General features: G+C 33.9%; 1 protein-coding gene across 1 annotated transcript in view; it reads left to right on the top strand.

Moving 5' to 3' along the window:
- Window positions 1–24329, top strand: part of DNAJC13 (DnaJ heat shock protein family (Hsp40) member C13) — a 123727-nt gene that overhangs the window by 48260 nt on the left and 51138 nt on the right. Inside the window, exons 18-32 of the mRNA XM_060099013.1 lie at window positions 1230–1305; window positions 1577–1672; window positions 2438–2581; window positions 5828–5910; window positions 7313–7466; window positions 10631–10734; window positions 10820–10979; window positions 12244–12306; window positions 13425–13526; window positions 14999–15103; window positions 16709–16911; window positions 18003–18087; window positions 20744–20898; window positions 21907–21952; window positions 23858–24012. Coding sequence (XP_059954996.1) covers window positions 1230–1305; window positions 1577–1672; window positions 2438–2581; window positions 5828–5910; window positions 7313–7466; window positions 10631–10734; window positions 10820–10979; window positions 12244–12306; window positions 13425–13526; window positions 14999–15103; window positions 16709–16911; window positions 18003–18087; window positions 20744–20898; window positions 21907–21952; window positions 23858–24012 — 1731 coding nt within the window. The remainder of the gene's footprint in view (window positions 1–1229; window positions 1306–1576; window positions 1673–2437; window positions 2582–5827; window positions 5911–7312; window positions 7467–10630; window positions 10735–10819; window positions 10980–12243; window positions 12307–13424; window positions 13527–14998; window positions 15104–16708; window positions 16912–18002; window positions 18088–20743; window positions 20899–21906; window positions 21953–23857; window positions 24013–24329) is intronic.

Below are 24329 nucleotides of genomic sequence, written 5' to 3'. Positions count from 1 at the left end.
ACTATGATCAATCACAATATTGAAAAGCTGTCAAATTATAATAGAAATACTACTTTTCATTTGCATTGCTTTATCTTTTACAAGTTGCTGCTATAAAATGTCATCTCTCTTATCCCTAATTAAAACCTTTTTAGGAATCATTGATATGATACCTACCAAATGCCAGTGAAGGAAATTACAAGTGTCATGACTTCAATATGTTAGCTTCCAAATAGGCATAAGAGTGAACAGTTTTAGTAGTGGTTTTGTGTTTGTGTGTGTGTGTGTGTGTGTGTCAGAACAAAGCACAGTTTGGGTTTTCCTATTGAACTTTTTTCTTCTGGGAATATAACATATATAAATATATAAGCCTGTAGATGGTTATTTGGTTATTCCCCTCACAGGTTTCATGCTCATTCTTATTGCAAATGGCAGTTGAATCCTTATCAAAGCACAGAATGGTCTGTGGTGAATAAAATATATACCCTCTTTGTCAGGAACTTCCAGTCTGGGTAGCAGATATCATCGTTGGGATTAAGATTAATAAATGACTAAGTCATAGCTTCAACGTGGATCTTAGATTTTCACTTTGAAATATGCTTTTAGCTCAAAAGTGCTTTAAGTCTTCGTTCAGACTCCAAAACTGAAAATATTTTCTATCTCTGACCTTGTCAAAAAGTATATATTAGAACATAGTTGAGTTTTGCTCATGTTCAGAATTCCAAAGAATTCCAGAATGCTGTGGTCACTATAGCAGGATTTGTTATACAAACTTAATTATATTATCAAGTCTAATTGTTTCCCTATCTTTAAAAGTGGTAAGAACCTACTTCTTCATGTTCAGGTCCATTGAAAATCAGTGAGTTCATCAAGGAAGTATTTTAGTTTGGAGAAAATACTAAAATGTTAGTAGTATTTGAATTAGCTATCTTATACATCTCTCCAAATTAAAATATTAATTTTTAGTATTTAACATCAGAATGATTTTTAAAACTTTTTATTGGAGTATAGTTGATTTACAGTGTTGTGTTAGATTCAGGTGTACAACAAAGTGAATCAGTTATACATATACATATATCCACTCTTTTAGATTCTTTTCCCATATAGGTTATTACAGAGTGTTGAGTAGATAGAATTTTTTTTTTTTTTTTTTTACTGTAGTCTTATTTCTTATATTTTGTCCTTAAAAATTCCTTTTTGTTCTACCTGAGATAAAGAAGCAAACCTTTCTCATCGTCTGCTTTTTTCAGACAGCTGAGTAGACACTTAGTGGGACTCTGGACAGCTGATAATGTAACTGCGACAAACTTGTTGAAACGCATTTTGGTAAGTCAGTTGAATAACTGGAGAAATGTATATATTCTTGCCCAATAAAATTTCATTGATAAGTTGTTTATACTGTTAAGGGTTTTTTTAGTTTATCTGTTTGTTTTTTATATAAAAGATACTTATCAAAGGAGTTGTCATATAATAAATGCTATGCTTAATAGCTAAATCATAGTATTTATTTGGGTTTCGAAGGCTAGGTTTTGTGTGTGTGTGTGTGCAGTTGTTTTGAAAATGGACTTTATATCTTGTTTTTGATTGTTGTTTTTAGCCACCAGGCTTGCTGGCTTACTTGGACAGCTCAGATCCAGTTCCTGAGAAGGATGCTGATCGGATGCATGTTAGAGATAATGTGAAAATAGCAATGGTAAATATGCTTGTCCTGAGTATCTTTTCAGGATGAAAGAGTACTTTTTTCTGAAACACATGTTAAATAGTAGTATTCTTTTTAAATTATTATTATTAACAGCTTTATTGAGGTAAAATTTACATCCCCCAAATTTTAACCTGTTTTTAGTGTCCAATTCTATAATCATTACAGTTATGCAGTTATCACCACAATCTAATTTTATGAATAATAATAATCTTGTATTTTTTTTCTCTAACTCAGCATATTGGTACATACACGAATGGATTTTTTTTAATTTCAAATGTATAAGGTGATATTTTGCACATAATATGTAATTGATAAATGTTGGTGAAGGTGATAATGTTGGTGATAAATGTTACTGAAAAAAATAATTTATGTAGGGCTTTTTTTCTTTACAGACCTATCTTTATTATTAATGTTGTGCTATCTTTGAGAAAATTACTTAACATCTTTCAAGATATGCTATTATCATAATGTCTTATATGTGTTCTTTTCCTGTCTTCACCCCACTTCTGTCTGCACCCATCTCCCACTTACATCTTTCCATCCCTCTAAAAGGATTCATCTTGAAAACTAGGTAGAAAAGTTTAAGATTTCTTGGACAAAGCGTATAATTTGTTGTAGAAATTTTCACCTTGTTCTTTCACTATTTTTTTTCAGTATTCATTTAATCATGTAAAATAGTGCAACTTGGCTTTAATTAGATTTTTAAAATAAATTTGAAATTATAGGACTGTAATGGAATTCAATGTTATTTTATAGGATCAGTATGGAAAATTTAATAAAGTTCCAGAGTGGCAAAGACTAGCTGGTAAAGCTGCTAAAGAAGTTGAAAAATTTGCCAAAGAAAAAGTGGATCTTGTGTTAATGCATTGGAGGGATAGAATGGGCATTGCACAAAAAGAGGTAAAAATAAAGTCTTCTTCCGAATTTCTAGCACTTCCATATATCCTAGATTACTTAAGTTGTTGCTGTTCACAGAAATGGTACAGATACTTTTGACCGAACACCTGAAGAAATGTCACTTAATTCTGATAATATTTTTATATAAATTTTTCTTAATTCATAGTTTTATGAGTCAGTGGTTAGGATTTTAGTTAGTTAATATAAAATTCCACTCTTTCTTACATAAGTTTCTTCCATAACTTCCAGTTTCCAGACTTTTAAATTCATATGTATCTTTTTCCTTCCTTCTCTGAACTTTGTTTTGTAGCAATACAAATAAAGTTGCCTTTCTTGTTTAGCTTTTTTATTGAAAGCTAGCTAGACAAGTATTTTGAAAATAAGATTCACATTGTTAAAATTAAATTTACTATATGTATTTAAATTTCAGTATTATTAGCTCCTCAAATCAAGATCAGATCTGAAACAGTTTTAGTCTCATTTTTCTGCATGTAGTGTGTGCTACAGAACCTAATCCAGTAATGTTCATCCTTCTATCTAGGATGGAATGTTCAGTGGTTAAGAATGATTTAAGGTTTCATGTAAAAGTTGACTTGATCTCAGTTTTTGTTGACCACACTTATATTCTTTCCCTTTAACCATCTCTTTATTTATGGTAGCTATTTTCTTATTCAAGGAAAGTAATATAAGTAACTTTCTGAAACAAACATGTTTCGTATGAATTTCCAGAAAATCTAAACATAAGGCATCAGGTGCAACAGAACAGAAATATTCTTGTCTTGTGTATCTATCTGAAATTGATACCAAAATTGAGTTCTTTAGAAGTTGAGCATAATGAATTAATGCTAATTTGTATGAGTGACATATGCACTATAAAGAGTAATTAAACAGGCTTTCAGAGGTCTAGGATAGTAAAGAGAATACTGAACTTTGAATTGGTTAACCTACATCTGAGCCTGGTTCTGTCACTTACTACTAACCCATATGGCAAGTTACAGGTTTTCAGAATTTCACTTTCCTCTTTCATAAAATCAGAATTAACAGTACCTCCCTTCCCTGTCCTTTGGGGTTGCTTTGATGTACAAGGAAGTCAGTAATAAAAGCACCTATAATAAAAGACAGTGCATGTCTTGTCATGATAATATTGCTATAGCATTTGAAAATTGAAAGTCTGTAGATATGAAATGAATGATTTTCACAGTTGTTAAAAATTACAAGCTTTTGGCTTCAGGTAGTTAAACCCATTTCTGAAATAACAGTTGTTTCAAGCTGTTGGGTATAATTATACTGAAAATAAGTTTTTGGCGTCAGATTTCATATATAACATTTATCCAGCATACACTTGAACACAAAGCTATTTTAACTAGAAATGTGGATAGCATCTGTTATTTAAAGATAAAAAATTCAGAGGGAAAACAATGTATTTTTAATATCAATAATGTTTTATTGGTCTGTTGGTTTCATTTACATGAGGTGTTATCTAAAATGCTGAGCAATTATTTCTGCCAGGATACTGTTTTCAACATTAATTTCTGTATGAAACAGTGAATAATCTTTGTGACTATTTTATTCCTAGAAATATTAACACCAAAATATCTAATTAATGAACCTGTGCTTTAGCTAAAATCTGAAAATTAACCATTGTCTAGATTAACTGTTTAGTCTTAAACTGAACTGCATTTCTTATATAATCAGAATGTTTAGGGAGTCAGTTCCATTTGTAGCTAATGTTCTTTGTTAGATTAATAATAACCTTTGGCTAATGTATAAAATTGCTTTTTTCTTATTTATGTTATTTTCAGTTTATGGATTTGTTTAGCCAGTTAGAGCTTTTAACCTAAGTCTCTAAATCAGTCAGCTTAGTTTATGGAGAGCTGGTTGTCCTTTTTCTGTATAGTGTTTACATTTTCATAACTCTAGACTCCCAGCTTTTTGTCCTGAAGGCAGAGGAAATTGAAGAAAGTAGTACTTGATTAGAGGTTTTAAGGAAGGGTTTGTCATTAAAACTAAAAATATGAACTATTTATATACCTTCTTCAAGTCACCTAACATTAGTTTTCATGATAGTGCACAGAATTAAAATTCGTAGGGAATATTTCCTTAATTAATCAATATGTTTTACATTTCAAACAGCATTTACTTTTTAAAACTTACTACTTTACCTTTTTTCTTTCTGTGATATCTAGTCTGTTTTCTTGCTTTATTTTATATGATTTGCCACTTCCTTAATGAAGTTACAGACTTTCATGTTTTAATCTATAACTACTTTCTACTTTTTGCTTCTGTCACATTGAGGATTAGAATTTTCATGACTGAAATATCTACACGTTTTACTTGGAGCAAAGATTCTTAACCTCCAGTCCATATATAGACTTCCAAGAAATCTTTGAAATCTTCCCCTCCATTTGTAAACCTTATGTATGTGTCTTTCTCTGGAATAGGACCATAGCTTTCTTTGAATTCTCAAATGGGTTTATGACTGCCTAAAATTTGAGTCATAGAATTCAGAGAAGCAGGTGGGCCTTTTTCTGTCTTAAAGATGATTTATACTGGTGACATCCTTGTGGAATTTGTATAATAGAGATAGCATAGCAGATGTAGGCTCACTCTCTTATTTTTATTTCATTTAAATTTTTTTTTCCTTTTTTACAATTAAATTCAGGACAGAAACAATATGGTGAGTTTAAGTCCCTGCTACATGTGTGAAATGCATTAAACTGCCTGCATGTGGAGTTGTCTTTGATATTCTTTGTCTAGTAAATTAAAGTCTCACTTCACATGTGTCTGAATGTAGATACTTATTTCTTGTCCATTAGCTATTTCAATTTACACTTGCTCCTCTTGGCTTTGGTAGCAATTTAATAACCTATAATCTTTTGTGTTTATTGTTTTGCCATGATTTTTGTATTAACTGCATGTAAATGTTTAAAATAAGTCACCTGTTTTTGACTGTTACAAATTTTATTAGTCATCACTGTAAACTTTAACAAAATTTGGATTTGAAACAATAACTTTAGGCTACATGGAAAATATTTCAGCTACACTATAGAAACATATGCTGGCAAAGTATTATATTGTGATATAATCTAATATTCTGTATTCATATTTTATAGATTTTGTTGCATTAATTTTGTCTCTGCCAAAATTTGATGAAGGAAATGTTTCTCATCACTTACAAAGTGATGATATTCTGACTGAGCTTATTTGGTAGCTCCAGATTGAGCACTATGAAGTTTTTTTCTTTTCCAGAATATAAATCAAAAGCCAGTAGTTCTTCGAAAGAGAAGACAGAGAATAAAAATAGAAGCAAACTGGGATCTCTTCTATTACAGGTAAACTTTAGGCCTCTTTTCCAATTAATTAAATTTGGTATTGCCAAATTTAATTTTTGGACGGTTGTTTTTTTGTTTTTGCCTGAATCTAGTGCTTTATGCCACAGGTATTTTTATGCTCTCAGGGTCAAGAATTATAACTGTTAAGGCTGGTATGATTAGTGATGCTTTCATAAAATTAAGACCTTTTATAGAGTGTTGGTAGTCTGACGAGCCAAAGGTACATTTAGCATTTTATTAAGGCTTAGAGATGGTTACTTTAAAACACTTTATCATGATTAGAAATAACTGTATTATAACGTCTTTCAGCCTTGTTGGAAATAGAGTCTTTAAAGAGTTGGATGATGAAACCATAAGGAGACTTGTGGGAAATGGGTATCCAAGTTAGCTGACCTCATATACTTTTCCAGCCTTTCTAATATGGTAACCCCTCCTCCCCATCTACTGCTCTCACCACCTCCCCAGCACCCTCCACCTCAACACCCTCCCCACACACACAGTCATACACACATAGAAGGACTTTGGAACATGTTGGAGAGTTTGCAAAAACTTTTTTGAGATAACTCAAAATACTCAGTCTGGAAGCTGACCTATTGATTATACCTTGGTTAATAAGGGAAAATATGTGCTTTGGGAACTTCCCACAGTACTTTAAAAGTGTAGTATGTATATAATACAGCCTTAAGAATATGCCTTGGTTTTCTTCCTCTTGTGTTGTCCTCCCTAGAATTCCCTTGGAATTCTGGCATCAGACTTTTTAGGAGGATTGCAGTTTGAAAGTGAATGGGTATAAAGCCCATCCACCCCAGTTCAGACTTGAATTCAAATTTATTATGATAGTTAAATAATTTCATGAATAAAAGGAAGGTATTTTGAAAATATCAATCAGAGCTTGACAGTTTAGCAGTATTTTTTCTTGGGTAGTTTGTAAGGTTCTAATCTAGAATGTTGCTCATCCCACACATTTCATACTCAATTATCCAGAAATTCTTATCCCTAACCTGTAATTTGATATCTGTTTATAATTCTTTTCTGACTGGAATTTATATTAGCAATAAGTATTAAAATTGAAATATCAGTTCCTTGTTTTAAAATCCACACGGATTTGTCTTATAGTTTGGCTTCATTTTCTCCCCCAGCATTTTATAATGAAAACTTTTAAACATATAGAAAAGGTGAAAGAATTTTACAGTGAGCACCTGTATACCTGTGACTAAAATTCTACCATTAACCTTTTACTATACTTACTTTACACAGTAGATTTTATTTTCTTTCTTTACGCTTGCTAAAGTTTATTAATTCCACTGTTTTGTTGCTTATTATAAGTTGTAGTAGGGGAGATTTATAGATTTTTAAAGCTGTTTATTGCTTCCCACTATTTTCTGATTACACGTATATCTAGGTTTGGTCAGGACCATGCCAGGTCAAACTTAATTTGGAATTTCAAAACACGAGAAGAATTGAGAGATTGTCTTGAATCTGAAATGAGAGCATTTAATATTGATAGAGAGCTTGGTAGTGCTAATGTGATCTCCTGGAACCACCATGAATTTGAGGTAAATTTTAATTTTCGTAGTATAGTAGGTTTTTTTGAAGCATGTATTAGTTTTGGAGTTTTTCTTTTTTTTTTAATTTGTAGTTGTTTGACATATATCTTTACCTTTCACTCATAATTTTATGAAGGAAATATTGGAAAACTTTCACTTTGCCTGAGACAAATGAAAAATTAATTTTGTCTAGTACCTCAGCTTTGTATGTGAAAATCATGTAGGAGTCAATAAATTTGATGCATTCTAGATCTGTTCCTTGCTTTTTTTCCCCTTTAAATTCTTTATTGAAACATAGCCTGTTCTTATTTCTTGTAGCTTGTTTAATAGACTTTTTGTGGTAATTTGATTCTGAATGTGGCCATTTTTTTGCTGCTTAATTAAAATACTGATGTGAAGAATGACAAAGTAAGAACAAGAAACATGTTGGTGGTAGATAATCTTGTGTGTGTGTGTAAATTTTTATTATAGGTATAGGTGTAAATTTGAGCATGTTTGTGACCCTGCCGGCTTTGCTGTTGAACCCAACTGCATTTCTTAAACGTGTTAATGATTTGTTTTTGCTCATTCCCACCTCTTTGTGAAAACTTTCTTTACTTTGGTTTTGGGAGTCTGTATTCTCTGGGATTTTCTCCTTCACTGTCCATTCCTCCTCCTTTGCTCATTTTTCCTTATTGCCCCAACTGCTAAATGCTGGTTGGCCCCGAAGGACCAGTTCTTGGGCTTCTTTTCATTTATATTTATTGCCTCAGTGATCTCATCCATTCTCATGGCTTAAATGTTTTTTATTTGCTGATGGCTTCAAGATTTTTATCTCCTGCTTAGACTTTCTTTCCTAGACTTCATACTTTTATCCTATAAATTGGATATCTAATAAGCTTCTAGAACTTAGCTGTAAAACTCTGCTCTGGTTCGTCCCTCAAACCTACTTCACTTGCAGTCTTTCTGATCTTAGATAATGGCTACTCCTTATTTTCTAGTCAAAACCTTTGACATCATCTTTTTTTCTTATGCCCCAAATTCAGTTTGTCAGCAAGTCCTATTCAGTGAACCTTCAAAATTTACCCAGAACCCAGCCCTCTTCTCTCTATGGGATTGTAGCAGTTTCCCTGCTTCCACCATTGCCTTTCTGTAATCTGTTATCAACATAGTAGCAGTGTGATCTTGTTATAATGTAAGTAGATCTTGTCACTTCTCTGCTCCAAGCCCTCTCTGGTGCTCTTATTGCTTCCCAACCCACTTAGTAAAAAGCCTGGGTCTTTTTTTTTTTTTTTTTTTTAAAGAAGATGTTGGGGGTAGGAGTTTATTTATTTATTTATTTATTTATTTTTGCTGTGTTGGGTCTTCGTTTCTGTGCGAGGGCTTTCTCTAGTTGTGGCAAGTGGGGGCCACTCTTCATCGCAGTGCGCGGGCCTCTCACTATCGCAGCCTCTGTTGTTGCGGAGCACAGGCTCCAGATGCGCAGGCTCAGTAGTTGTGGCTCACGGGCCTAGTTGCTCCGCAGCATGTGGGATCCTCCCAGCCCAGGGCTCGAACCCATGTCCCCTGCATTAGCAGGCAGATTCTCAACCACTGCGCCACCAGGGAAGCCCAAGCCTGGGTCTTTAAAATAACTTACAAGACAAGATCTGTACCCCCTAAATCCAACCATTGTTTCTTTGATCTCATCTCCTGATATTCTCACCATTGCTTGTGGCCACACCGGCTTCCCTGAAAACACCAAATTCACGTTCTTAATTCAAGGTCTTTCTACTTGACGTTCCCTCTGCCTAAAATACTCTTTTCTACAGAGAGCCTCATTTTCTTCAGGTCTTTTCCCGAAGGTTGTCATCTGAGTGGGCCTTCCCTGGCCACCCTGTTTAAAAATATAGCCCTCTTCTCTCTCTCTCTCTCTCTCTCTCTCTCTCTCTCTCTCTCTCTCTCTCTCTCTCTCTCACTCACTCACTCTCTCTCACACACACACAAACACACACACACACACATACCTGGCCACTCTGCTTAAAAATATAGCCCTCTACACACACAAACACACAACCTGGCCAGCCTGTTTAAAAATACAGCCCTCTACACACACACACACACACACACACACACACACACCTGGCCACCCTGTTTAAAAAATAGCCCTACACACACACACACACACACACACACACACCTGGCCACCCTGTTTAGAAAATAGTCCTCCACATACACACACACACACACCTGGCCACCCTGTTTAAAAAATAGCCCTCTTCATACACACACACTTACACTCTCTCTCTTTCTCTCCCTCTCTTCCCCCCCTCCTCGCTTTATTTTACTCCATAGCACTTACTGTCATCCAACTATCATATATATTTTACTTTTTTATCTGCTACGTCTGTAAGGACAGAACCTTTTATGTTTGCTTAATGCTATATCCCTGATGATTAGAACAGTGCATGGCACATACCTTATATTCTTAATAAATGGAGTTGAACAAATTAAAACTCAGAATTTATAGGAAAAAAATGAAATGGATATACATATATATTTGATTTTGTATAGTTTATATTTTTAGAAAACAGCTGTTTTAGGCTTTGGAAAAAGAGTTTTGATAATCTAGTCAAGAAATTCCTTTTTACAGCTGCTTGCAAAATCTTTGCTTGAGACAAACCCCAGTTCCCAATCAGGGGCTACTCCCTCACATATCACTTCCAGTGTGTAACCTGGAGTAATTGTACATACAGAGAATGAATACTGTATAAAAATGTACCATAAAATGTAGTTGATGTGTTGGGAGATCAGGGAAGACCTGAAGTGCCTTGTGTGAGTTTGGCAAACTGTGTGTAGTGTGGGATCATTTACTTCTTGCTTGATTGTAGCCAGCCAAGAAGGGAAGGAAGCACATTATCCTTTAATGGTGTTTTTAGTGTTTTCTTCCCTTAAGTCTTCATGGACACCATATAGTCTTGTGGCAGTTTTTATCAGCAAGTTTTACATTCATAAAATTAGTGTGTAATTCTGACTCTTGACATTTAACTAATGAATTACCAGATATTTTAAGAAATGACAAATTTTTTTGTTAAAGGCTGTCTCATCAAGAAAAGAAAAAAACTGAACAGAAAGAATTTAAGAAGTGATTATGTGAAAATTGCCCAAAAAAGTATTGTAAACTAAAATAATGTAATTTGCTTTTATTAATAAAGGTTAAATATGAGTGCTTGGCAGAGGAAATCAAAATAGGCGATTATTACCTGAGATTACTGTTGGAGGAAGATGAGAATGAAGACAGTGGATCAATTAAGAGATCGTAAGCTACTCTTCATATCTTGTTATGTTTGTTTTTACTGTTAGTTTCATGGCTAATTCTATTGTGAACTTTTTTTTTAATCTAGGTATGAATTTTTCAATGAGCTTTATCATCGTTTCCTGCTCACCCCAAAAGTAAATATGAAGTGTTTATGTTTACAAGCCCTTGCTATTGTTTATGGCAGATGTCATGAAGAAATAGGACCTTTTACAGATACAAGATATATCATTGGAATGTTAGAGAGGGTAAGGATATCATTAAAAAATAACTGCTACTTGATAGTGTCATTCGAGTATATGTTAAATTTTCAAAGCTAAATTTAAGTTCTATTTGATCACATTGCTGCCACAACTTTCTACATGAGTTTTTCTGTAATTTACTTTATACTTCTTTAAATAAAAGTTAGATGAACAGGAAAATGACTAATGGGTTAGCGTTTGTCCATGTTGGTTTATTTTTTTCAGTTGCTGCTTTTGAACATCTTTAGCAACCTATTTGCCAATCTTTAATTTAAGTATGGATGAGCTGGACAGCTGTGTAAAAGAAATAGTGACTTGTAGAGTTAAATGTTCTTTTGCAATGGACTTTTGGAAAAATCTTAAATGATGCTAGCACACTAAACTTCAAAGTGTGAAAATAAAACCTGTTAGGACTACAATGATAAAGAAAGGGAACCTTGAGTTAGCACAGTTTTGGGGAGGGGGTTGGTTTTTTTTTAATTTAATAAAGTTTGTCATTTAACATTTCAGCAAGGTGGGAGAAGAACAAACAGATCAGTTCATCCATTATGCAGCTCAAATTTGAGTGTTCCTTACCTGTATACACTTTATTCTTTCATTTGTGTTTACATTCCTCTTACGTTTAACAATTTAAATTTCAGTGAACTGACAGAATCATTTCACCAATTTTTAAAATGGTCATCAGTGCTTGCTATAATTGCCTTAACTGTCAGTCATGCTTTGTGGATTAGAAAACTGGTTCTGAATAAGTTTACAAAACACACCCAGGAAATAACCAGATGAAAACCCTTATTTTTTGCTGTTACAACAGATTTCACTATTGAATTCTAATTCACTCTTATTCCAGTGAACTGAGTACTTGTGGCATAGCATTTGTATTTTAGGCAGTTACATTTTTTCCTTCTTGTGTTCATGATGATGTGATTTATGTGAAACATCACTTATCAATTCTTCAGAATTTTTACTTGGGAGTATCATTTGGGCCATTTCTTTCATTTACTTCAATTTTTATGTACATTCTTAAAGCTATGTATTAATCTGTTTGTGACTTAAAATATCTGCCTTTCTAGGGAAATTAAATAAGGTTTATAAAATTGCAGAGAATGTAAGACATGGAGGAATTGCAATAATTGACAGTTTTCTCTGATTTTCTTTGTTTACAAGATGACTTTTATTTCTTTTTGGCTGTTGGTTGATTTTGTCCAGTGATGGTAATGTCTTAATTTCTGTTTCTATTTACTTCTGACTAAATTCTCATTTATTTCAATAGTGCACAGATAAACTTGAACGAGATAGGTTGATCCTCTTCCTTAACAAGTTGATCCTTAATAAGGTACAGTATTTTGCATAAATATGCTATTATTTCCAAGTTAAGTCACATGTATGTAACAAAGATAAATGATTACAGTTTGACTTAATTATCAAGACATGGTTCTTGTCTTATCTTCTCCTTTTGCTCTCAACTCTTGAAGGGAAAAGTTTTTGCCAAATATTCGTTTTGGTAACCAACACTGATTGGTTAATTTTATTCTCACTTTTAGTGAATAATGCAGATGTTTTTAAATGAAGTAAAATGAGTAAGCCCTAGGGAAATTTAATTTAAATTATAATCTCTTACAAACTTCTAAGAAATTACCAGTTTTTATCTTGCTTACAAAAACAAACTGGAACTTTAAAAAGTTTTTTAATGTACTGGATTCTATTTCTGAGTACAGAATATTTATTAACAAAAAGACATTGGAAAAATGCAGAATAATTGTAGAACCAGAGAGTTTATCCTGGGTGTTATTCCCGCCAGGCTTTAATTTGTTTATTTTTATTTTATTTTGTTTTGCTCAGAATATATTTAAGTAAAAATTCTTTTTATTCTTTTTTAAATTAATTAAATTAATTAATTAATTTTCGGCTGCATTGGGTCTTCATTGCTGCGCATGGGCTTTCTCTATTTGTGGCGAGCGGGGGCTACTCTTCTTTGCAGTGTGCGGGCTTCTCATTGTGGTGGCTTCCCTTTTTGGGGAGCATGGGCTATAGGCGTGCGGGCTTCAGTAGTTGTGGCACGTGGGCTCAGTAGCTGTGGCTCACGGGCTCTAGAGCGCAGGCTCAGTAGTTATGGCGCATGGGCTTAGTTGCTCCGCAGCATGTGGGATCTTCCCGGACAGGGCTTGAACCCGTATCCCCTGCATTGGCAGGCAGATTCTTAACCACTGCACCACCAGGGAAGCCCAAGTAAAAATTATTTATATGATCTCTCTGTAATATAGTTTTGCCTTTTTAATTTTTATCTAAATTTATGCTTCCTTGAACACAAAATCCTGAAAATACTGAGTAATACCAGTTATGTGCCAGTTTTTCCAGAGATTCCAAATATTCTCTTCTTTGAGAGCCTTTTAGGTAGTAATATCTGTTGGAGAGAAAGATTTTAAATTATGTAAACATGTTTCTGTCTTCCAGAAAAATGTTAAGGACCTCATGGATTCAAATGGAATTAGAATCCTTGTGGACTTGCTTACCCTTGCACACCTCCATGTAAACCGAGCTACAGTACCACTGCAAGTATGTATGCTTATCTAGATTTTATAAGTTTAACATTCTTTGAGTACAAATTTAGGATCAAAAGAATCATGCAAATCTGAAAATATGTCAGGGTGTCTGGCCATGAATCTACTTCTCTAATAACTATGATAGTACTAATGCCTGGGAGATTAAGTCACACACACAAAAAGTGAAATAACCAAAATGAACAATGATAATCCAGTTTTATTTTTCTGATGTCTCTTTTGTCTTTTAAAGTAACTGCATCTCTAATGTGACTTATTTTGAGGCAATATGTCCTTTAGGATTTAAACTGAATCCATCAGTTATGTAACTAGAACATTCAGCATTGACATCCACTGAGAGTATACTTTGCCTTGAGGAATCTGGAGGCTTTATTGAAACCAGCCAGTAAGAGGACAGAGCTGCAGGTCTCTACCTAAAGGCCTCTTCTGATACCTAACTTATAGAAGGGATCTATACTTGGCTCATGGGTGTTATTTTTGGTGTTAATGTTAAATTTTTGTCTAATCTCCTTGTTTGAGGAGATGTGTCATGTTTTGGCAGAATTGTGTACAAAAGTGCTATTTGACAATTAGGACATGGCGTATTCTATTATCAGGTACAAATAATAGTAATCATAATGCTTGTATCGTATTAGTGTACCAGGTACTGTTCTGGTACACATAATATATTAACTCTTTAAACCCAACAACAGCCCTCCCATTTTACAGATGAGGAAAGTGAGGAACAGAGAGACTAAGTATGTTGTCCAGGGTCACCTAATAAAGGACAGAGCCAGAGTTAGAACTCAGAAGTCTATGCTTTTAACCACTTTCCTATAGCTCTCTATATGAATCTAACTGAAAGCTGATGGTAATGAGAGTATTTAAAATCATGTTTTAATAAAATATACTAAGTACATAAAAATTCTATCCTAGATTCTTATAAACATTGATATATGAAATTATAAGAATTATCTGTCATGAGGGTAGTAAATTGAAAGTAAGTGTTTAAAAGCACTAAAAACTTTCCTGTTAGCATTTTGACTCTTTGATCTCAGGTATTTATTGAAACTTTTCATTGAAGTGAATTTTTTTCTTTCAAAAGAACTTTAGTATTTTTGAGCATTGTGGTTTTGGTTAATGGTGTATGTTTGATTATGTAGCTATTTGCAGTATTCTTTGCTACTAAAATTTTAGTGTCCTGAGAATTTATTAATGACCATCTGGAATATAGATGTCTTTGAGTTTAGCTTAGATTGCCAAGTGAATTTAGGAAACTGTTTACTTCAAATGCATAATAAGGAAGTAGCATTTTTGGACTATTAGTTTAGGCATCTAATCCTTAACTCTTAAAATCAGGTCACTTAAAATTTTAGATGGATTTCTAAAGAAATATAAACTTAAGAAATTAGTACTGTGTAACTTTTTATGACATATGCCCCCTTAGATTTCCGCCTTGAAAAATAACTAAATCTTTTTAAAACTTAGAGCAATGTAATCGAAGCTGCTCCAGATATGAAAAGAGAGAGTGAAAAGGAATGGTACTTCGGCAATGCAGACAAAGAAAGGAGTGGCCCGTATGGATTTCATGAGGTATGTGTTTGGGAGAAACTTTTCATGGAAGTCTTAGCCATTTTTTATGTTCTCCTGATAGCACATATAGAGACGTGGAATATTTTAAATCTATGATTTGATTTACTGTCATCAGCTCCAAGGACTCTGCCATTCTATTTCCACATAAAGGACGAGATGACTTATATTTCTAGACACACATACACAGAGAATCATGTCTTCAAATCTTACTGTTTAAAAGCTGTTGTTATGACACTTAATTATTAGAGAAATACAAATCAAAACTGCAATGAGGTACCACCTCATACCAGTCAGAATGGCCATCATTAAAAAGTTTACAAATAACATTTTCTAGAGAGGGTGTGGAGAAAAGGGAACACTCCTGCACTGTTGGTGGGAATGTAAGCTGGTACAGCCACTGTGGAAAACAGTGTGGAGGTTCCTCAAAAAAGTAAAAACAGAGTTGCCATATGATCCAGCAATCCCACTCCTGGCATATATCCGGACAAAACTATAATTCAAATAGATATGTGCACCCCTATGTTTATAGCAGCACTATTCACAATAGCCAAGACATGGAAGCAACCTAAATGTCCACCAACAGTTGAATGGATAAAGTAGATGTGGTACATACATACAATGGAATATAACTCAGCCATAAAAAAGAACAAAATAATGCCATTTGCAGCAACATGGATGCAACTAGAGATTATCATACTAAGTGAAGTAAGTCAGAAGGAGAAAGATACCATATGATATCACTTATATGTGGAATCTAAAATATGATATAAATGAACTTATTTATGAAACAGAAACAGATTCACAGACATAGAGAACAGACTTGTAATTGCCAAGGGGGAGGGGGAGTGAGGGGAGGGATGGAGTGGGAGTTTGGGGTTATCAGATGCAAACTAGTATATGTAGAATGGATAAACAAGGTCCTACTGTATAGCACAGGGAACTATATTCAATGTTCTGGGATAAACCATAATGGAAAAGAATATAAAAAGAATGTATACATGTATAACTGAATCACTTTGCTGTATAGCAGAAATTAACGCATTATAAACAACTATACTTCAATTAAAAATAATTACTTTAAAAAATTAAAAATAAAAAGTTATGGAAGTAGCGCTCAGGTTTTTAATGACTTTTGTATAATAATTATGTTAAGCTATAATGCTTCTTTATGGTATGAACAAGTAAGTTTTAATATACATCTTAAATTCATTGAAAATTGCCTATACACTCCAAGGGCAATTTCCATCTTAATTAACATCTGTTGATGTTTGGTCCTGCCAACTTGGCTTCCCAGGCTCAGTCGGAAGTTAGTCAAAGATAGTTTTATAGAAGACCAGCCTTCCACTTATATATAATTTGGTTGCTTTATACTTTACCTATGGTGTTTATTCTTTTCAGTGTTCCTTATGCTCTGCAGTTTGGCCAACTAAATGGTTATTTTCTAATATTAGCAGCCAAATTTGAGTTCCTGAAGGCCTGTCAGCAGAAGTCTTTTGTTTTCTAATAGTGAATTTGCATGTGTAGTTTGTACCTTTTCATTTCAAGTAGTGTACCTTTTCATTTTGTTTGGTCTGCTTGTAATAATGATGCCTTCCATTCATTTAGATGCAAGAATTGTGGACCAAAGGAATGTTAAATGCAAAAACCAGATGCTGGGCTCAAGGCATGGATGGATGGCGACCACTTCAGGCAATACCCCAGCTTAAGTGGTGTCTGTTAGCCAGTGGACAGGCTGTACTAAATGAAACTGACCTTGCTACCCTTATATTGAACATGTTGATCACAATGTGTGGATATTTTCCAAGCAGGTAAAATGTAATTGAACATTTCCGTGGTTAACAAGGACTCTAAAACATCTTGTTCTCCCCATTTGTATGGGTGCTTGCTAAGGCATGGGATTGTTCTAGTGACTTAGAGCAAAGGTTTTCTATTTGTGGCTTTGGGGGAATGCTGCTTTGGATTTTGGAGCTTTTTGAAACAAGATATAAAGAAATAATTTGCAAATTTTATTGATAAAGTAAACTAAAAAGCAACTTTCTCTGGGAAACTTCAAATAATGTTACAAAATTGAGGCTTACTAGCAGCTCTCTAGCAACAGTAACAATTGTCATATTCATTGAATCAGGTATGAAAGTTTTGAAGTGAACACTCTGTAGTTCATAGACCAGTGGTGAGTGCCTAGTGCCTGCTCCTGATCTGTCAGGTTAGCCTCTCCTGGTTTAAGAACATGAGTCTAGGCCCACATTGTGCCCCGCTTGACTAGTGAAGGTGAGACTTTGTTATCCAGTGATAGTCATAATTATAACCCTTGCGTAGAACTTTTCAATCTTTCAGACTTTTCAATCAAAATTTGCATATATATCATCTTGTTTTACTATAGTAAAGATACTTTGTGATGGAATTTAATGAGTAATTGTTAATTTTATAGCATTTGAGGCTTTTATAGTTCCCGTTCTCTTTAAAATTCAGATCAGGCTTAAAAACATACAGTTAGTATTTAGAAGTAATGTAGCACTAAAATTGAGGCTACACTTGGAAAATACTGAGAGTAGTTAAATTAAGGTTTACATTTATTGAAAAAGTTTGATATGCCCTTTGAGGGGAATATCCACTGACAGTGTGTTGGAAAACACCAAGTTTAAATAATAAATAAGAGTCTCTGGCTGTTCTAGGGTACTGTTTTTCAAGGAAATCTTATGGAAGGAAATGAAGTCATATTAAGCAGCCAAATAGATTTAAACCAAAATACCTAATCATGTTTCCAGCTGTATGAGAGCTTAGTCTTCATTAACAAAAATGTAAGGTAACATGCTTCATGCCTAGTAGAATGTCATATGCTCTGAACATAAAAATTTTAATAAATATATTAAATGTTAACCATAAAAAAATGTTTTTCTAGGGATCAAGATAATGCCATCATTCGACCTTTACCTAGAGTGAAAAGGCTGCTGTCAGACAATGCTTGCCTTCCCCATATTATTCAGGTAAGTTACTTTTATGTTATAAACTAGGAACAATATTTTAAGAATCATTTTCCCTTATTTAACTTTATTGTGAACCCGTCTTTGTCTTATTGTAGTCTGTTCCATTTTCAAAAAGCTTGAATTATACTCACCTCACTTACTCCTAATTGAGTTGATATTCTGAATATATTGTGGAGGTTGTGTATCCAAGAGCCTAGACATGGGAAGCTTCCAGGCTCCAGAATTATTCTCAAAAGGTTTTATTTATTTTCTGTTCTTAAAAATCACAACATTGCAATAACTGAAAGGTGACAGTTTGTGGTGCATGTTGATGGTGTTAGGGGTACTGGGAAACACAACAGCATCCCACAGATGTGGACATGGTGGGTTATATCTTAAGAAATAGTTACAGCAGTCTTGTCAGCTTGCCTCAGAGTATTTGAGTCTTCTCAGTTATATGTTTTCATGGATAATAACTAATCCAAAGCATTGAGTTGAAATTATGTAGGATATACTAAGTATCTTTTCTTTCTTTCTTATTGTTATTCTGCTCTTTGGGAATTAAGCTACTTAAACTCCAGATGAGCCCTAAGTCAGGTCGCAGAGATGTCAGGTCACTGTTTCTCTCCTGTCTATAGATTATTCTGTCAAATCTAATTTTTTTATATTAACCACACATGGTGTGGCCTTAAAATATGTCAGTAACTTGTGCCATTTGTATCTCTCAGTTGTACATTGGTGTGAAAAGGGAGAGGAGAGTTACTCAGTATATTTTTACATTCATCAATAGTGAAAGTCACTGGTAATGAAAAAGGCTTCTGAATATGACAGTGCCTTATCAACTTTTAAAAGAATTTTCCCCTACTTCTGTTATTGAAACATACCAGCATTTCAACATTTGTGTGCTTTTCTGTTGTGGGCATTTCTTTTCAGAGGCTTAAATGAAAGCCACTACCACCCTGGCCTATGTGTGTCTGCAGCTGCATATGTGAGGTGGTACAAGGAGAGGAATTTGTTTTCTATCCCGGCCTCTCTCCTGTAGAGAAAGGACCATGCCTAGAAAATCTGTCTCTCCCAAACATTTTCCCAAGACTTATGAAACTGAAAGGAAAGAAGTAAATGCAAGCAGGGTTGAATTTCAGGCCAGGGAGGATTGACTGAAAAACAGATTTTAAGAGATGTGGTCAGTGTAACATGAAACTTTGGGGGGAAGATCTATTTTAATTAACAAAAATTTTTAATAGTAACTGAACAAGTAGGATGATTGAAGAAATTTATTGATAAACCTAACTGCTTTTAACAGTATATGCCTCCCATATTTTTTTGTACTGAGTTCAAAAAAACATTTCTTAGAAACTGTTTTTGTTTTCACTTAATTTTCTATATTCTGGGAGGCCTTATTCTTGCTAAGCACAGTTAGGCAGTTGTAGCGGTTTTTAGGAACATTATCTATCTACATTGCTTGGTACAGATTTCTGTACATCATTTGACTGTAAGAGCAATCACCAGTTTTACCATCTGATACAGCTCCAGAATTTTTGGAGTCATCTAAGATACAGTGAATGAATGTCCTAGGTTTTCTGATATAGTCACAATTTCAAATATTCTGGGTTGTTGCCTGTTAATTCCCGTATTTTTGTTAGAGTGATGTTGAATCTTAAACACAAACACCATTAACACTAGGGAAAATCCTGTGTTATTATATCTCAGGGTTTTTTTGTAAAGTATATCATAGTACTGTTTTACTATGTATAATCTAAATACCTTGTTGAATAGGTAAGACACCAAAAACAGAGAAATTTAAATTACTTACTTAAAAGACATATGGCTATTCAGTCTCATACACTGAATCTAGAACTTTGACCCCTAATCTGAGCTAGTACTTATTCTTGTTATTGTAATTTTTTACGGGTAGCATTTGACTCCAAATTGGGAATTCTTCAGAAGTAAGTGTTTATAGGAAATTGAAATGCTACTTTTATTAAAGGAATTTAGTAAGTTTTATCTTATCAGGTGTTTAGTCATAGCAATATTGTATGCTTTGTTTTTTATTAGCCCAGGTTCATTCCAGTGATCCCAGATAGTTCCTTCAGTATTGCTAGCTCAGATTTCTGTAAACCACATCTCTTGGTACTTTCTGGTAGTGGCACTACTGGTATTTGGTTACCCTCTTGCCTTGTACCTGCGCTTGTAGATCTAATTTTTAGTGGTGTTTCACTGGAAGCTGTTCTCTGTTCAGCTCTTTTGAGTTCTCAGATAGTCTTCAGAGGATGCTTCATTTTAAATCAACTGACCTGAAACTAACCCAAAGGGTAGCTACTTTTTTTTTTCTTCTTTTGTCATTAACAGAGAAGTCCATTCAGGAAGATTCCTGCACAGGAAATAATTTTATCTATAATCATGACAAAGCAGCTTCAGGCATGTTTGCACTTTTTATGAATAAGTTTTGATCAATTCTTTATTAATATTTTACTATCTCTGCATTAAATGCTATAAAATATTTTTCAAATCTGTTTAGAACCTGTTAGACAAGCATACTGAGTCTGATTTTTATTTTGTTACACTACTTATGAGAAACTGTAACCCCAGCACATGAAATGCATAAACCTAAGATGAATGGTGATGTTGCAAGTCTTTTACAGCCCAATAACCAGACATTTTATTTCTTTTTTTTTAGCTACTGCTGACCTTTGACCCTATCCTTGTTGAGAAGGTTGCAGTTTTGTTATACCGTATTATGCAAGATAACCCACAGTTACCTCGACTTTATCTTAGTGGAGTATTTTTCTTTATCATGATGTATACAGGTTCCAATGTGCTTCCTGTTGCTCGGTAAGAGCTCTAGTGATAATCCATTTGAAATTACTTGAATTGTACATGGACAGATTTATTAAATTAATTTTTTATGAGCATATCATTGCATTTATTAAATTTTTCATTATAAGAGCTGTTTATATGTCTAAAAATTTGAAAGTTAGAAGACTAGGGGAGGACTTCCCTGGTGGCGCAGTGGTTAAGAATCCGCCTGCCAATGCAGGGGACACAGGTTCGAGCCCTGGTCCGGGAAGATCCCATATGCCACAGCGCAACTAAGCCCGTGCACCACAACTACTGAGCTTGCGCTCTAGAGCCCACGAGCCACAACTAGTGAGCCCACGTGCCACAGTTACTGAAGCCGTGTGCCTAGAGCCCGTGCTCCGCAACGAAGAGTAGCCCCTGCTCACCACAGCTAGAGAAAGCCTGTGCACAGCAATGAAGACCCAACGCAGCCAAAAATAAATAAATTTAAAAAAAAAAGAATAGGGGAAAAATTATTCAGAATTACACTATTTTACCACATCTAACATAAGAATTGTATCATCATCTAGTATTTTAATCATACAGATTTAATATAACTATATTCATATTATATACAGTTACGTTTTGCTTTTTTCTTAAAATTGAGTAATTTTTTTATATTATTACATAACTGTAATAGGACCATAATTTAAATTTTTTTCTAATTCATTTAAGTTCTTGCCTTAATTAGAAATTAAACTGGGAATATGGATTTACAAGTTGCCTTTTGTGGCTCTTATTTACATATAAAAGATCTGGTCTTAAACAACAAGGTCCTACTGTAGAGCACAGGGCACTATATTCAATATCCTTTGATAAAACGTAATGGAAAAGAATATTTAAAAAAGAATGTCTATATGCGTATGAGTCACTTTGCTGTACAGCAGAGACTGGCACAACATTATAAATCAACTATACTTAAAAAAAAATCTGGTCTTAGAAAACTAAGGTTACTAAATCTAAATCAGTTCCTATACCTGATAAGTAATTTTTTTTTCCTAGATTTTTGAAGTACACACATACCAAACAGGCTTTCAAGTCAGAGGAGGTAAGGCAAATTAATCCTCTGAATACGTGACTTAATACTGGGGAAGCTGTCTTGGCACTAAGGTTTCCTTAGCTGTGAATTTTCCTTCCTTCCTTTCCTTATAAGCACTTGAGGGCAGGTATTGTTTGATTTTTTGCATTCCTTGTGGTACCTTGCACATAGAAAGTCTAAGCTAATATTTTTTAAATGAAAATAAATGTTGCCTATTAGAATTAATAATTAAATTGTAGATATGAATTATAACCCGACATTGCTGTGAATATAGTTTGTTCCCTTAGTGTAAAATTTACATTAGTAATGTTCATAAATAATTCAGTATATACCTGAGTCTCATATAGTCAACTCAGATTCAGTAAGACTTCCACCTTCTTTTTGTTCATATCCCAACATGTTAGAAGTGCTAAGTTTCTTTTTTTGAAACTACTTAATTTTTCAGGTGCTCTCAAGTATTCTTGCCATTTTACTGGGGAGGAAAAATAGGAATCCAAAAAAAAGATAAGACTTATCCAGGTAGCTCTGACAAAATGTAGCTTTATAACTGCATTTTACAGAGATATTTTATTGTAAACACATAACTGAATTGTGTTTGAAATTTTGTTAGGCTTTTCATGGAACATTGATTTTCAAATTTTTATTGAGAGCAGAATAAACCAAAACTAGACCACTGTTTAAGAGACTAACCAAGGAATGTTACACCAGTCTGACAACAGGCATAAGACCAAAACTGCATGTTTTATAGAGCAGCCAGTAAAGCCCTAGAAAGTAATCTGTCTACAGTCTAATAATACTAAAGTGATGCCCATGGAAGTATGATTTCCATAGCTTTATGCAAATAGAAAATGAGAATATAAAGTTTTTTAAAAATTTGCCCCATTGTTACCACCTTAATGTAACATTAGGCACTTTTAATCATTCTTTTTTTTCCCTTTTTTTTGTGAAGTTATGCATATGTAATCTTTTTTTTCAAATTTTATAATATGAGAAACTATATACATCATTTTCCCTAACAATATTTTGAATTACAGCAAAACAATATTTGTTTATAGCAGAACTCTAGATGTAGGAATTATGAAATAATAGTATTCTAAAGAAGAAGCAATTCTTCACCCCAAAGTTTAACAGATAGTCAGTTTATGGCTTTTATTAGTAAAATGCCTGAAAATATTCATCATCTAATTTGTCTTTGCACTAAGTGGTAAAACCATGTCTGGGTTTTTTCCCCCCTGTCTCTCTGTCAGATCCTAGAAGAATAAAACATCCTCAGTTTGCCTAGAAGGAAATAAGAAAAGTATTTATAGTCTTTAGGAATTTTTTCCATCAGGTAAAGAAATGAGTTTAAAATTTTAGCATGATAAGTATGAACATTACCCTGACTTCATTTGGCCAGAATATGGAGTTCTTAGTACAGTTAATTATAATTACTCTGTATAGAAATACTCCATCTAAATTCTAGCCACATTTCATGAGGATAGGCTCTTTAAGATCTCAATTTTTCTGGACTTATTTTTGAAAACAGAAGCAGGTGCAGGTGGGAACTACAGCCAACAGTGTAACACAATAATTGATGTAAATCTTTGCAGAGTCTTCCTTGTGTTGTTCATTACTGTTATACATGGTCAAAGGCTAATTGTGCTAAATAATATTGGCAACACCTGACCCATGAGGAGGTTAAGGCTACTGCAGGGCTAGAGGGGGTAATTCCACCTTGGAGTTCATGCCAAGCCAGTTTATACCAGACACCTTGCACTTCTTATTTTGCCATTTTTCCATCTAAATTTCAAAAGCATAAAAGCAGTATGTTCCAGTTATTCTCCTTTCTTAAAATGTTCTCTAACCCCATTTCATTTATTAGAAAACTGAAAGATAACTTTAGTGTTTCTGATTATGTTTTGTTTTTTTTTAAAGACGAAAGGACAAGATATTTTTCAGAGAAGTATACTTGGGCACATTCTACCAGAAGCAATGGTTTGTTACTTAGAAAATTACGAGCCTGAAAAGTTTTCTGAGATTTTTCTAGGAGAATTTGATACTCCAGAAGCAATCTGGAGCAGTGAAATGAGGTAAATAGCCAGCTGATTGTATTTTATACACAGAATCTTTGCCTCTTCCCATCTGGTTTGATTTCTGTGAAAAGATTTCCTTTCACTAGTTACATAATCTAAAGCTACAGTAGTCATTGGTGCCAAATCAAGTGACTGCTGTTGACAAGGCCCTGAGCTTTTTCCTGTTCTAAAATGATTTGACAAAATTACTGTTACCTTAATAGAGCTTTATGTAAGGGTGGAGCCTATTACCACTGGTGCTTTTAGACAATGAATTAATATGTATGTAAGAGATACATAGGAATAAAATCAAGACACTCCTTCTGGGTATTTGG

Source organism: Mesoplodon densirostris, chromosome 5 (genome assembly GCF_025265405.1).
Source record: "Mesoplodon densirostris isolate mMesDen1 chromosome 5, mMesDen1 primary haplotype, whole genome shotgun sequence".
Classification (NCBI taxonomy): Eukaryota; Metazoa; Chordata; class Mammalia; order Artiodactyla; family Ziphiidae; genus Mesoplodon; species Mesoplodon densirostris.
This window is presented reverse-complemented; position numbering and strand designations above follow the sequence as displayed.